The sequence below is a fragment of the Cicer arietinum genome, chromosome 2, assembly GCF_000331145.2.
Source record: "Cicer arietinum cultivar CDC Frontier isolate Library 1 chromosome 2, Cicar.CDCFrontier_v2.0, whole genome shotgun sequence".
In the NCBI taxonomy this organism is placed as follows: domain Eukaryota; kingdom Viridiplantae; phylum Streptophyta; class Magnoliopsida; order Fabales; family Fabaceae; genus Cicer; species Cicer arietinum.
This window is the reverse complement of record NC_021161.2, coordinates 39,143,133-39,158,260: the sequence shown is the minus strand read 5'-3', so window position 1 is coordinate 39,158,260 and position 15,128 is coordinate 39,143,133. Positions and strand designations below refer to the sequence as shown.

Here is a 15,128-nt window from a genome sequence, read left to right as displayed (position 1 = left end):
ACAACAAACCGTTTCGGTTTGAGGGAAGTCACTTCAAACGATGGCAACAAAAGATGCTGTTTTTTCTAACCACAAAAAAGCTTGCCAACGTTTTGAAGGATGACATTCCTGTTGTACCAGAAGAAGGTGAACAATCTGAAAAGGATAAAATAAGTGTTGAATTAACCCAATGGGAACATAATGATTACTTATGTAAGAATTATATTCTTAATGGACTTGCTGATGATCTGTATGATTACTACATTTCCGACAACAATACTTCTAAACAGGTTTGGGATGCTTTAAAGAAGAAATATGATACTGAGGAAGTTGGAGTCAAGAAGTACGCTGTTAGCCGCTACCTCAAATATCAGATGACAGATGATAGATCAGTGGAAGCTCAGCCTCAGGAAATCAAGAAAATAGCTCACGAGATCATCTCTGAAGGTATGTCCCTAGATGAACAATTTCAGATTGCTGTTATAATTGACAAACTGCCCCCTGCTTGGAAAGATTTTAAAAATTCTCTTAGGCATAAAACTAAAAAAATTTCTCTAGAAAGTCTGATAACCCGCCTTAGAATTGAGAAGGAATCTCGGAAACAAGACCAGAAAGATGAAATTCTTCTTGTGGCAAATAACAAGAAAAAGAAGTTCATCGGAGCAGTTCTGAAGCCAAACGACAAACAACTGAAGAATCAGAATCGCTCTTCAAAGAACAGCAACAAGAATGGGAACCCTAATAGGGTCCCAATTACTAGGCAGCCACCACCTCCTAGAAATGGCCCTCTCCCCTTTCACTGTTTCAATTATGGGAAAGAGGGTCATATGGCACGCAAGTGTAGGAACAAGCTAGGCGCTGTAAATCAGGCCAACTTGACTGAAGAGCAATTCGTTGCAATGATAACTGAGGTCAACCTTGTTGGTGGATCAGATGGATGATGGATAGACACTGGCGCTTCACGCCATGTCTGTTATGATCGTGCTATGTTTAAAACATACACTGCTGCTGAAGATAAGAAAGTGTTGTTGGGAGATTCTCACACCACTAATGTTGCTGGAATTGGAGATGTGGAACTAACATTCACATGTGGAAAGACCTTAATTCTAAAGGATGTCATGCACACTCCAAAAATAAGAAAGAATCTGGTATCAGGGTTTCTTCTCAATAAGGCAGGGTTTACTTAGCCTATAGGGGCAGATTTGTACACCATTTCTAAAAATGGTATCTTTGTTGGGAAAGGGTACGCCACTGATGGCATGTTTAAATTGAATGTTGAAATGAATAAGATGTCTCCTTCTGCTTACATGTTGTGTGATTTTAATATTTGGCATGCTAGACTCTGTCATATAAATAAACATGTGATTTCAAATTTAAGTGTTTTAGGCTTGATTCCAAAATTATCTAAAAAGGATTTTGAAAAATGCGACATAAATCAATAGTTAGAGAATCTGAACCTCTAGAATTAATACACTCTGACATATGTGAACTTGACGGAACGCTAACCAGAAATGGAAAACGTTATTTCATCACTTTTATTGACGACTGTTCTGACTTTACTTACGTATATCTCATGAAAAATAAAAGTGAAGCGCTTGACATGTTTAAAATATTTGTGATTGAAATAGAAAATCAATTCAGCAAAAAGATTAAGAGGTTTCGTAGTGATAGAGGAACATAATATGATTCTGGCTTATTTATTGAGTTTTATAAAACCCAAGGAATTGTACATGAAACAACTGCACCATATTCACCTGAAATGAATGGTAAAGCTGGAAGAAAGAATAGGACTCTTACTGAATTAGTTGTTGCTATTATGCTTAATTCTGGTGTTGCGTCTCATTGGTGGGGGGAAATTATTTTGATTGTTTGCTATGTTTTGAATAGAGTTCCTAATTCTAAAAGCAAAACATCTCCTTATGAGATAATGAAGAATAGACAGCCCAATCTGTCTTATCTTCAAACATGGGGTTGTCTGGCTTATGTCAGAATCCCCGATCCCAAGCGAATTAAACTCACTAGTAGAGCCTATGAATGTGTATTCATTGGGTATGCAGTAAACATCAAAGCGTATAGGTTTTATGACCTAAACGCGAAAGTGATCATAGAATCAAATGATGTTGACTTCTATGAAAATAAATTCTCTTTCAAATCAAGAAATAGTAGGGGCAGCGGACCAAATCAAGTTCCTGTGACAACAAGCACACAAACAAGACGAAACAGAAACTCGAAGGAGTAAGAGAGTAAGAGTTGCTAAAAATTATGGACCAGAATACATGGCCTACAACATAGAAGAGGATCCTGCGAACATTAAAGAAGCTTTGTCATCCTTAGATGCAGATCCATGGCAAGAAGCTATAAATGATGAAATGGATTCTCTAGAATCTAACAAGACCTGGCATTTGGTAGACTTGCCTCCTGGTTGCAAACCAATAGGTTGTAAATGGATCTTGAAAAAGAAACTGAAACCCGATGGATCTGTTGATAAATACAAGGCTCACCTTGTAGCCAAAGGTTTTAGACAAAGAGAGAATATAGATTTCTTCGACATTTTCTCACCAGTCACTAGACTAACATCCATTTGGGTGCTTATATCACTTGCGGCTATTCATAACCTGGTGATACACCAGATGGATGTTAAAACAACCTTTTTAAATGGTGACCTGGAAGAAGAAATTTACTGGAACAACCTGAAGGTTTTGTAATTCATGAACAAGAAGACAAGGTCTGTAAGTTAGATAAGTCTCTATATGGTCTTAAACAGGTTCCTAAGCAATGGCATGAAAAATTTGATAACTTGATTATGTCGAATGAGTTTAAAGTGAATGAAAGTGACAAATGTATTTACTACAAATATGAAAATAACATTTGCACTATTTTATGTCTCTATGTAGACGACTTACTCGGTGGTGCTGTATCATGGAAATCGAAGAAACAGACGATATTGGCTCAGTCCACTATGGAGTCTGAAATGATAGCACTAGCTAATGCGAGTGAAGAAGCAAGTTGGTTGAGATGCTTGCTAGCAGAGATCCCTTTATGGGATAAGTCGTTACCAGCTGTGTTGATCCACTGCGATAGTACCGCAGCTATTGCAAAAATTGAGAATCGTTATTATAATGGTAAGAGACGACAAATACGTCGTAAGCACAGCACAATTAGAGAATTACATTCTAAAGGAGCTGTTATTGTGGATCATGTACGCACTGATGAAAATTTAGCTGATCCTTTGACGAAAGGATTAACTAGAGAGAAAGTCCAAAATACATCCAAAAGGATGGGACTATTGCCTGGAGATCCCAAGAATTAGGTTCTGTTGGAAATGATGATGCCTTTAATGAAAAATTTATTGGAAATAATGATGGCATTTATGAGAGCTAGTGTTGTTGTGAATTGAAAAAATTGAGAAGTCCCACATTGGAGGGATACCACACACTAGTAGGGTATATAAGTTCGAAGTAATGAACTTGGGATGGGCCCCAAGGGGCACCCCAATTTTGTGAAGGAGGGAGAACGCAAGCAATATTGACCACCACACGCGCGCGCGCCGCCGCCGTCCGTCCGGCTCGGCTTTGGCTTTGTGGTGTATTATTATTTTGCCTGAAAATTAATTAATCATTTTTTAATTAACTGATTGCTTGCGTTCTATCTCTAATTGAAACGTTAATTACGTAACTGCCCTCCACCTAGTCATATCTGATCCAGTCTTCCTCCCTGAATTCGTGCATCTGTTTTGCCTGGTCAAAACCCTAATCTTTGGTCTCACTTTTCCTTGCTGACCGGTCAAAAGTCATAGTCAATTTCATAAGTTTGGGGCGCACGATTTGGGGTTTTGGAGCGCACGTTTCTGAGAGCACTACTCGGAGCGCACGTTTTGGTGATCCATGGATTTCTCAGATCCAGTTGCGAATTTCCTCTATAAATAAAGGGTTCTCCCCAGTTGGAAAATCACACCAAAAGCTCTCCGCATCTGAGGCTTTTCTCTCTTCTCCCCCTTCTTACTGCTTCATCTCTTTCTTCTCTTTCGAGTGGTCATTGAGCCATATTACGAGTGTCAGTCGTGAGACTGCCATATTACGAGTGTCAGTCGTAAGACTGCCATATTGAGGGTGTAATTCTAGAACGGTTTTCTACAGTACAGTAGAACTCCGATACAGAGTATCTGGACGGTTTTATCCTGGAGACTTCGTGGTTGATAGTCTGCCTTGCACAATTTTGGGCAGTGCCTCGAAACGTCTTAAAGAGAGCAATCTAGTTCGCGACTCAACCTAGTAATACTCTCGGTGGCATAAATTGTTTTCAAAGGTTTTCGAATTTCAAAAACAACAGACTTCCTACCCACGACTGAAACTGCATAATTAACACCTATATATGCTTCAAGACTCACACTTCCATTTTGTTTGAACATAATTCCCCTACCTAGAGTTCCTTTCAAGTATTGCACTATTTTGAGTGCAGCTTGTAAATGAATTTCCTTTGGTTAGTGCATGAACTGACTGACTAAACTCACAGCAAAGACAATATCATACCTAGTGTGAGATAAGTATATGAGCCTTCCCACTAATCTTTGATACATCTCTTTGTTGATCACAATATCTTCTTCTGCATTCTCCAACTTTATATTTGGATCAATTGGTGTACTTGCAGGCCTGCATTATGTCTTGAGTAGATCAATAATGTATTTTTGTTGAGATATGCAAAATCCTTTGTTAGAATGGCCCACTTCAATCCCCAAAAAATACTTCAATTTTCCCAAGATCACGGAATTGTGCGAGATTACTAAGGGATTTCGCGAAGCAATTTATCGTTTGACAGGGAAGACTCGCGACAACAATGAATTGAAGGCTGCCTCCATCTAGGGATTTTGTTGTGCAGTCAGATGTAGCTCCCAGGTTTCGAGAGCTCGGATGCCATCTCAAGAATTAGGATAGAAGGAATTGTATTCATTGACTTATGCTGGGAATCCCTCAGTCATATGTACAAGGGTTGGCATCTATTTTAGGAAAGACAACAACAACATCTATACAACAAATCCCATGGTTTAAGGATATTTCCTAATGTACTAACAGAGGCTAAATAAGGAAACGATAAACATGGTTTCTGACAAAGGATGAAGTAAGTAGTTGATAAAACAAAATATATTTTGTGCACATAACAAACCACTAAATATTATCCAATCGACATGTCAGTTTTTTTAATATATTTATTATCAATTATGCACCTGAAACTACAAAGTATACTTTTGTGTGAGTCACATTCTGATTTGATTTCACCATAGATTGTTCCTTATGCTCAAGTAAATTGTGTTTGTACTTTGTCTTGACAAATAATTCTTGTTTTTATCTTTAACAAGCTTTGATTTTGTAGAGATGCAGAATTAATTCAAAGAATTGGAGCTGCGACATCACTTGAACTAAGAGCAAGTGGAATTCACTATACTTTTGCACCTTGTGTGGCTGTAAGGCATCATAAACAACTTCAGAATTTACATAACATGTGCTGTTTCTTTATGTATATGCATATTTAATATATATAACACTACGTTTATAGTGATGATACTCACTTAACACTTTCATATAAAGGGATGTTCATTCTTTCTTCAAAGCGTGATATATTAGGACTTCAATTTTAAAGCTTAAAAGTCCCTGGATGATTAAGATATATATGCTGTGTCTATTTTTTATTTAATTTATAAATGAAGTGAATATGTGAATGGATAGGTCTGCAAAGATCCAAGATGGGGAAGATGCTATGAAAGTTACAGTGAAAACACTGAAATAGTCAGAAAGATGACTTCTTTTGTTTCAGGCTTACAGGGTCAGCCTCCAGATAATCATCCAAGGGGCTACCCATTTGTGGCTGGGAGGTAGGCACAACTGAAGCCATCAATATAACTTCCATTGGTTTAAAAATATGTTTAGAAATATTGAATATCTAATGTTGTTTTCAAAAATCAATAATATGTTGTACACATACATCTTTATCAATATCAGTTTCACATATCTAATTAGTACTTCAGGAACAAAATTATTGCTTGTGCCAAACATTTTGTTGGAGATGGAGGCACAGAAAAAGGTGTAAATGAGGGGAATACTATATTATCATATGAAGACTTGGAGAAGATCCACATGGCCCCTTATGTGGATTGTATAGCACAGGGTGTTTCGACCATTATGGTCTCATATTCCAGTTGGAATGGAGTCAAACTCCATGGTCATCATTTCCTTATAAATGAAATTTTGAAAGAAAAGCTAGGCTTCAAGGTAGATTTTTTCTGAAAATTGACCTTTATAATGGCTAAAATAGTCAAATTTTGTTAGTGATATTCAATTATTGTTGAAAATATATTACCTACCGTTAAATATAATTAGAGATTTATTAGATATTGTTGGAGTTTGTTAAATGTACTTAAAATTTGGTTAGTATTAGTTACAAATTAGTTGAAGTTTATTCGTTAAATTATGATCACTTATTCACTGTATAAAGTGTATCCTACACCAATTTCAATAAACTTTTTCTCTTTCATTCAATTCTAAACTTCATCTTTCTTAGTTTATTTTTCTATTTGTTCGTCTATACCATGCTTTTCTTGTATGATGACAATAAATGTTAAAATTATGTGCATACTTTTGTTATTTTCTTTGAAACAGAAAAGAGCTTTTCTCATATTTCTTAATTCAGGGTGAAGCGTAATAAGATACTGCAAAACATAATTGAAGTTGTTTTGCATTTTCTTTGATTTGTGAACTCAAATAAAGCATTTTATTAAGACGAATATTGTATTGTAGGGATTTGTGATTTCTGACTGGGAGGGAATTGATGAATTATGTCAACCTTATGGGTCAGATTATCGTTATTGCATCTCCACTGCCATTAATGCTGGAATTGACATGGTACAGATCCTCAAATCCCACAACATTTTAACATAAATTGCTTGATTCTATCTTAAATTTATATTGTCTTGCAGGTGATGGTTCCTTTTAGATGTGAAAAATTCATGGAAGAGTTGACCTCTCTAGTTCAATCAGGAGAAGTACCAATAGTCAGGATTGATGACGCCGTTGAGCGGATTTTAAGGGTGAAGTTTATTGCTGAGCTTTTTGAATTTCCTTTAACTGATAGATCTTTGCTGGATACAGTTGGTTGCAAGGTATAGCAAGTTCAGCTTTTAATGACTTTCTTTTTCAATTGCTTAAGTTGCTTTCAAATAATCTTATTTGGATATTTTAATATAAATTAATGTCTGATTAAGCTGAATTATAATTTGAAGTTTTTATCATACATACTTACAGAAGGAGAAACTGTTGTACAAGGGAAAAAATTATCATTAATCAGAATTTGTATCATTATAGTTCAACTTTTTGAAGCAAACTAAAAATTGTATTTGCCATACTATTGACATTTTAATAGTCTTTATCATGTGGTACTCAGTGTAACTTACAGTTTTGTTTTACCATCAAATTGTTTTAACAGATACATAGAGATCTAGCACGCGAAGCGGTTCGAAAGTCCTTGGTTCTGTTGAAAAATGGAAAGGATCCTAGTAAACCTTTTATTCCTTTGAATAAGAAGGCCAAGAGAATCCTTGTTTCTGGAACTCATGCTAATGATATTGGGTATCAATGTGGAGGATGGACATGTACCAAGTATGGATCTAGTGGCCAGATAACAATTGGTTAGCAATTTCTTATTCCATTTCTTTTTTTTTTTTTTTTGAGGAATGTTGTTTCATTTTTAATGTTATGCATTCATCCATTATTCATTAATCTTGATGCTGTTTGGGTGAGTTCATATCGACTCTTACAATTATTAGAACAACAAACCCAACTCTAAAGAAAATTATAGAGTGACTATTGTAGCTTTTCCTACAACTCAATAGTACTTCAACACAACCTATTGGTAGTCGGTCCAACAAGTAGTACATATTAATGATTTGTTTTGTGGTCATGTCTAGTGATTATTGTAGTTTTTTATCATGCATGTTTAGGGTTATAGATTAAAACGTTGTGTTTAAATACTACACATTCATTTTTTGTCTAAAGAAAGTCAACTAAATTTGAAACACAAATAATGTTATTATGTGCATCTCTACCTACTTAGAAGAATATTTTGGGGTGGCCATGACACCCATATTCCCCAAGAGTATATTAATATAGATTCCCTCCGGTCTTAAATTGCTCATTGTTTTTGGTCTAAAGAAAGTCAATCAAATGATCTGAAACACAAATAAATGTTTAAATCAATGCGACTGCGGGAGTCCGAACAAGTTATTAGGTAGTCTTACGTGTGCGGGGATAGTTTTGAAAATATCTCCGAAAACAGGTCAGAGTATGAAAGGCCAAATTGGTTAAAAGGTTAATGATTGTTGACTTGGATTAAAAATGCGTTAAACAAAAAAGATATTATATGACTTAATTACATGACTGGAAATTTAAGTTGACATTAAATAAAGTGCATGTGTTTAAAAGAATTGGAATTAAAGATGCAGAAATTAAATGACTTGAATGTAAATTTGCAAGTGAAAGTAAATGAAGTAAAAGAGGTTGTATCGAAATGTCGACGGAATTAAAATGATTGGAATGAAAAAAATTACAGGAATTTTAATTTTAAAGACGAAATGTATACTTAAATTCTGCAAAGAGGGTTTTGGAGTTTGGCTTATGAAATTAAGTATCCAACCAGCTTTGTTTTTTAAGAAAAACTCTTCTTTATGGAAGAAGTAAACTAAGTAACTGTCATTTCAGTGACAGGCCATGTTCATGGCAGTTACTTCTGTTGACGCTCTCGGCTTTCTTTAACCCAATTGTCATTGTCAATAATCATATATTTTAATGAAACGTTGACTTTGTCTTGACTTCGACGAAGTCTCTTTGTTGAAATTTGTCTTAGTCTTTTTGTCTGACAGATTTTCAAATTTCTCAGTAACACAAATATAAATATAAATGGGTCAAAAAAAGTTGATCTATTTGTTCTAAATATATCAACTTTTCAAATATATCAATTTTCTTTGACGGATTTTTGTTTATATTTGAGATGGAAGTAGTATACATATCATGTATTCTCAGCATTATTCCATATTTTATACCATTAATTTTTCTTTTCTCATCTTATTGGGATGGATAAACACAACTGCTGAACTCCTCATATGACTACAATATCAGGAACAACTATATTGGATGCTGTTAAGGAAGCTGTGGGACATGAAACGGAAGTTATATATGAGCAGTACCCATCAACAAACTTCATAGAATCTAATGAATTTTCTTTTGCCATTGTTGCAATTGGTGAAGCCCCCTATGCTGAGTGTGGAGGTGACAATAAAGAACTTGTAATCCCATTTAATGGACCTAAAATTATAAACATAGTTGCTGATAAAATCCCAACACTTGTGATTCTGATATCTGGAAGACCTTTGGTATTAGAACAAAGTCTTTTGGAAAAGATGGAAGCTCTTGTTGCGGCATGGTTGCCCGGTACCGAAGGACAGGGAATCACAGATGTTGTATTTGGTGATCATGACTTCAAGGGTAAATTACCAATGACTTGGTTTAGAAGTGTTGAACATCTTGATCAACATGTTGAGGGAGTGAATTCATGTGACCCCTTATTCCCTCTTGGTTATGGACTGACTTGTAATAAGGAGAATTCATATGATTGAATGTTTGAGTTACCAAAGACTTGCTTAAGGATTCAATGTAAGGAGATTGTGAACAATCTATGCATTTATGATACTGTTGGTTGTTCTTTTACAATTTGTATGTCCATGACATTTGCTTTCATGAACTTTGATCTAATATAAGTATGCATTTGGAACCATTTTTTGAAGATGGCCTTAATTGTACATGTATTGGATATTCTACACAGTCAAAACAAAAAGATTAAATCTAAGAATTAAGTGATAATTTTTTTACTTTCTTATTTTTAGGTGTACTAATTTTTTGACAAATAGAATTATTTGGGAGTAAATATACATTATAACTTTATAAGAAAAATTAAGTATAAAAATATATCATTTTATTAAATAAAAAATAGGATATCCGAAACTACCTCAAAGGTGTACAAGGCTTAAAGTTGATGGAGAAGATTTGGGGAAGAGGCTTTATGGTGTTATTGTGGGTACTAGATTAATCCAATCGTTATGCTTGGTGAATCATTAAATGGGATTAGGCGTTGTGCTTGGTGAACCATCTTTAAGTAGTGGTCCATTTTAGCTTTTGCACTATATAATAAATATTTCTACATAAAAGTCGTCGAGCAAGGGTGAAACTAAAACATTCAAACATTATGTATAGCATCATATTTAAAAATTATTTCAAATTTTAATTCAGATTTTCAGAAGAATAAATTAACGATTTTTTATCTTAACAAGTAAGATAATTATTCGATGTGTGTTATTTTAATAAAAATAAGAAGAAAAAAACGTATTTTTTAAAACTCAATCAGAACACCATCTCAATCGTAAATACAACTAGTGTCATTAACTTATAGCTTTTATAGCTTTTAAATGTGCCGTCAATCATTATTAAAGTTTTAGATGACTTTTAAACACAATCTACAACAAATTATCGCCTATTAAAAATGAAATGAATTTTAAATTCTGATTGATCATTGACCATTTGTCAAAATGGTCTAATATATTTGTCTATGTGTAATGGCCAGTTTTTGTACATATAGAATTAGAAAGACTGATGGTTCATTTGGACTATTGTGTACACAATATTATAACCCTGCATAACTCGCTTTGTTAAGAATATATTGCATATCTAATCACTCTTTCTTTTGACAAAGTATTACAACCATATCAAGCCACTCTAGAATCTCTTTTTGGTTACAATTATATCATTACTCTTCTTGAATCTCACTTTGTACCATAAAATTATTATAATTTGAATCTCACTTTGTACCATATAATAATTACTAATCGGCCTAGAAGGAATAATTATGGCTTCAAAAATAATTATTTGCTTTGAATATAATACCAGTATCAGTACCTTCCACACACATGTATGCCTTGCTGGTTTTCAAATTTTCAAAGTGCCTGTATTAAGTTGAAATTCCATTATAAACTTCTCATGAAACCACCCAAAAATAAACATTGGGGACTTATTGGAAGTGAGACTTATTTGTAACTTCCTTCAAGTTGACATACAAAAACTAACCAAAATTCTAATGTGAGATATTCACATAGACCTTGGAAAAAAATCAGACATTATAAGCACTATTTGGGTGTAAATTGAATATCTTCTGCGCGTAAATGTTTGACACTAACCATTCGAGTCGGGTAGGACTATAATGAGCGACAAATGTCTCCCACAAGAGTTTTGACGCTTCTGCCTTCTTAGTTTTAGATTTGAGTCCAAGTGCTCTAATTAATCTAAAAGAGACCTAAACCATCTCATTCAAGCGCTCTTTGTTCACTACGTTGATTCTTTATGCATGAGAATAATGTTGTGATGAATGTTGCATTTGGAAAACCAAGTTATGTGGATAAGAAGACTCATGAATAGTACCCTTGTGAAAATCTTGGTCTTCCATTTTAACCTCATAGGAATCAACACCATGAGGAGCCATGAAGGCTTGTTCATGTCCATGATTGAAAGCCATAACATTTGGTTGATTATTCCTCCAATGAAAATTTGTTGTAGTAGAAGAAGTTGGCTGCATCAACATAGAATTTTGTGGTGAAGTTGATCTATTATTGGTGTCTTCTGAAGAAGAAGTTCCAATTGTTTCTGAGAGATTAACTGTTGTTATGTCATGAATGCTAGCTCTTCTCTTATCTTTGCCACCTGAAAGTTGCCTTATGAAATATTTCTGAGCATGACTTGCAACTTGAGTTGGAGTTCTAGTGATGACGAAATTGCGAGAAATATTTCGCCAATCACCTTTTCCATATTTCTTTAGACCTAGTAGAAACAATCTGTGGAGAAATATTCACAATAAGTTTGCTCCAAAATAAAAATGAGCAATAACCAACAATAAATTTGAACTCTAAAAATGTAAAATAAACAATAACCAACACGTGTTGGTGTTGGAATACCGACGTATGAAATTACAATCGATAATTTTATTTAGTAAAATTATTATGATATTGATGTATCACTGTTAATTTTGTCATTTATGTCAAATGTCTATGTCAGTATTTCATAAATAGTTAGCACGTTAGATATCACTTCCAATTATGAAACACTGACACCAACAAAGTGTGGTGTGGGATTCTGTTTTCTTCCAATAATAGCTACTTCTCATGAAAGCTAAAAGACCTTAGTACCAATTGAAAATATACAACCCTTTAAATATTTTCATAAACATTTACTGTTCCTACCCTCATAGGTCTAAATTAACATTAAAATCCATCTTTTAATTCTATATCAAGAGGTAAGTAACTTTAAACATATTCTTAAAGAAAATGGGCTCTGATAATTCAAAATTCCACCAAGAAATAAAGTCTGACAAAAAAATTTAAATTTGAGTTTCTCAAAAGATTCATTCTTAACCAAAAGTCATTAACTACCACTTGACTATTTTTCTATGGCACCAAAACTACTTAATAAAAACAATTAAGAAAAATAACAATAAAAACAAATACAAAAGGTAAAAAATTTACTTGTGTTCCTCTTCAGTCCAAGGCACACCTTTCTTCCTTTCATGCTCAGGACCTCTAACTAGAGAAGATCTCTTTCCATTTCCAGAAGTGTTGACCCAATCTAAAGTAAAGGGTAAAGTAGGAGTATTATTATATCCAGGAACTGGTACCAAACCAGCTTCTATATTACAAACATCTACTTCTAATTCCTTATACTGTCTCATAACATCACAAACTGTTTTTCCTGGTATCATTTCAGCCACTTTGTGCCACCTATCTGGTGTATCCTTATCATGAACTGCAAGAGCATTTTCAAATAGTTTGTTCTCTTCATGTGTCCATTTTGTACTCATGTTCTCTTCTATACACCAATTAGTATTTTGAGTGAATGATTCAGGAGGGAGAATTTCCATTTCCCACTTCATGGAATCAAACTTTTTAAAGAACAAACTAGTGTTGCATAGAATCAAATTTGAGCTAATTCACCTCGGTTTATGATTATAAACCCAAGGAATTTAGTCGAAAAAGTATAACTTGGTGAGAAAAACAGAGGAAAACAGGGGAAAACAGAAGAAAATAAAGCAAAAATGAAAGAAAAAACCTTATATGAAAGGATAAACCGACCACAAATTTTTTTGAAAGGAATCAGAATACCCTTTTTTTATGAGTGAGAAAATTCTTCACTGCTAACTCTTTAAAGAATCTAGAAAAGACCAACTTGATCAACAAAAAAAAGAGAGAAAATTCTCCAAATTTAAAGAAGACTATTATATCTTATTTATTTGGTTTAAAAAGAAAATACTAAAACAACTTGTAAAATCTCAATTCAATGAACTTTACTATTAGATATTAAACTTGAACTAAGGTAAATAGCAATAACCCAGAAAATAGAAAGTTAGAAACTGCTTAAAAAAATGATTTTTTTTCTGCAGCTTCAACATAAGAGCTTAACCAAATTTGGAAAGAAATGAAAAGATAAGTTAAGAGAAGGAAGAAAGGGATAAGGCAAACACAATGAATGTGAAAACCCAAATAGGAAACAACAGAGAGAGAGAGTCAATAATTTATCAAGCAGAAAAGCTGGTTCCAAAAATAAATAAACTGTTCTTTCTCCCTTTTCTTTACCTTAGCAACAAAAAATTAAATAAAAAATACCAACTCAGCACACCAAAAAAAAAGGGTAAGATCCTCAAATAGAAAAGAACCAGTAATATGCAAGTAAGTAGTTTTCAAGATATGAAATTTTTATAACAAATGAGAAGCTATCAAGAAAAAAAAAATGATGAAGGTGGTGAGGTATGATTGGATATGATGTGTTTGTGGGGACTAGTTGCAACAATAACATTAAGTTCTCTCTTATTATATAAATAATAGACAGTCTCGGTTCTGTGCATTTTTAGCATAAATAAATATAGTAATGATAAATAAAATAATTGTTTATGTGACTTGCAAATTGCAATGGTTTATTAATTAATTCATTTGATTGATTAGTTTGGTTGGTTGTTAATTTTATTTTATTTTATGTTTGCACATATTTTGGTTGGTGTTGTCAAAAGGAAACGAGGATTGGCAGGTCATGATGAATGATGGAAGCTCACCTGCTACGCACTATTGGATTCACCTAAGAGTATATGTCTTGTCTTTATTTCTTATAGCATCCAACCATATTCATCCAAATGTTTAATCTTTTCTTTTTAATATTTTTAAAAAAAACATATTTCTTTTTAATGGTTAATAGAAAATTTTAAAACTTATATTTTTTTGTTACAAACATACATACCCCGCCCAAAGGTCAAGGACTTCAAACTAGGGTTTTAAGTCACAAACTTTTGAGTCAAAAAAAGTCTCAAAATAGTTCAATTTAGTTAAATTAATTGGTTCAAATTAGAAATTGATATTTATCTTAACTTAAATTAAAATTTAGATGTACAAAATTTATTTTTTAATAAGTCTTATGTTATATTTTTATTATTTAAAAGGTTGAATTTGTGTATATAAACTGTATATTTAATTTGGGTATTAATTTGATGTCAACATAAGAGACAGATAAAATATTTGAACTTTGGTCAAATGCATTGAAATAAGCTTTTATGCAAAAATGGTACATTCGTAAGCACTCTTTGATGTTCACAATTATTTCAAGTGAATCAAACACTAATTTGAACATTCATACCATTTTTGCATTAAAGCTTATTGATTAGTTTCACAATTATTTTATGAGTAAAGATTTTAAGAGATTAGATCATTAAAAAAAATGAATATATTGGGTTGATTTTGTACTTCCTCGGATTCTAATTATAAACAAAAAATATCATTTTTTTGTCTCAAATATAAACAAAATTTAGAGTATTTTTTAATAACCCTGTTTTGAAAATAATTTACCTAAATACTCCCTTTTTAAAACTATTCACCAAAATGTTTTTTTTTTAAATTACAAGTCGCCATTTGCAAAGACGACTTCCTTAAAAAAATCAATTTTTTTCAAATTAACAAAAATAATATATATATATATATATATATATATATATATATATATATATATATATCAAAAATAAAAATATAA

General features: G+C 33.0%; 2 protein-coding genes across 6 annotated transcripts in view; one reads left to right on the top strand and one right to left on the bottom strand.

The window, feature by feature from the left end:
• The window catches only part of LOC101494644 (uncharacterized), a 20,255-nt gene extending 10,460 nt beyond the window's left edge, over positions 1-9,795 (top strand). For 3 of the 5 annotated variants that reach the window (XM_004490519.4, XM_027331877.2, XM_012712991.3), the window contains exons 3-9: positions 5,347-5,437; positions 5,700-5,845; positions 5,999-6,242; positions 6,768-6,872; positions 6,947-7,129; positions 7,453-7,654; positions 9,141-9,795. In XM_004490519.4, coding sequence (XP_004490576.1) covers positions 5,347-5,437; positions 5,700-5,845; positions 5,999-6,242; positions 6,768-6,872; positions 6,947-7,129; positions 7,453-7,654; positions 9,141-9,637 — 1,468 coding nt within the window. In that variant the 3' untranslated portion in view covers positions 9,638-9,795. Of the gene's footprint in view, positions 1-76; positions 427-2,955; positions 5,095-5,346; positions 5,438-5,699; positions 5,846-5,998; positions 6,243-6,767; positions 6,873-6,946; positions 7,130-7,452; positions 7,655-9,140 lie in introns of those variants that run through there. The other 2 variants (XM_027331878.2, XM_012712992.3) reach the window with 2 other exon arrangements.
• A 1,189-nt stretch (positions 9,796-10,984) lies between these two features.
• LOC101494332 (transcription factor DIVARICATA-like) lies at positions 10,985-13,894 on the bottom strand. Its single transcript, XM_004490518.4, has 2 exons — positions 12,587-13,894; positions 10,985-11,899 (listed from the first exon to the last, which is right to left on the bottom strand). The coding sequence occupies exons 1-2, from the start codon at positions 12,988-12,990 to the stop codon at positions 11,410-11,412; spliced, it is 894 nt and encodes a 297-aa protein (XP_004490575.1). The 5' UTR covers positions 12,991-13,894; the 3' UTR covers positions 10,985-11,409.
• Positions 13,895-15,128: the final 1,234 nt, after the last annotated feature.

What these genes read in the sequence shown, in the direction of transcription:
- LOC101494332 (XM_004490518.4), bottom strand. Translation starts at nt 12,990, where the DNA reads ATGAAGTGGGAAATGGAAATTCTCCCTCCTGAATCATTCACTCAAAAT. An exon ending in TGGACTGAAGAGGAACACAA is followed by an intron (nt 11,900 to 12,586) that starts GTAAATTTTTTA and finishes ATTTCTCCACAG; the next exon opens with ATTGTTTCTACTAGGTCTAA.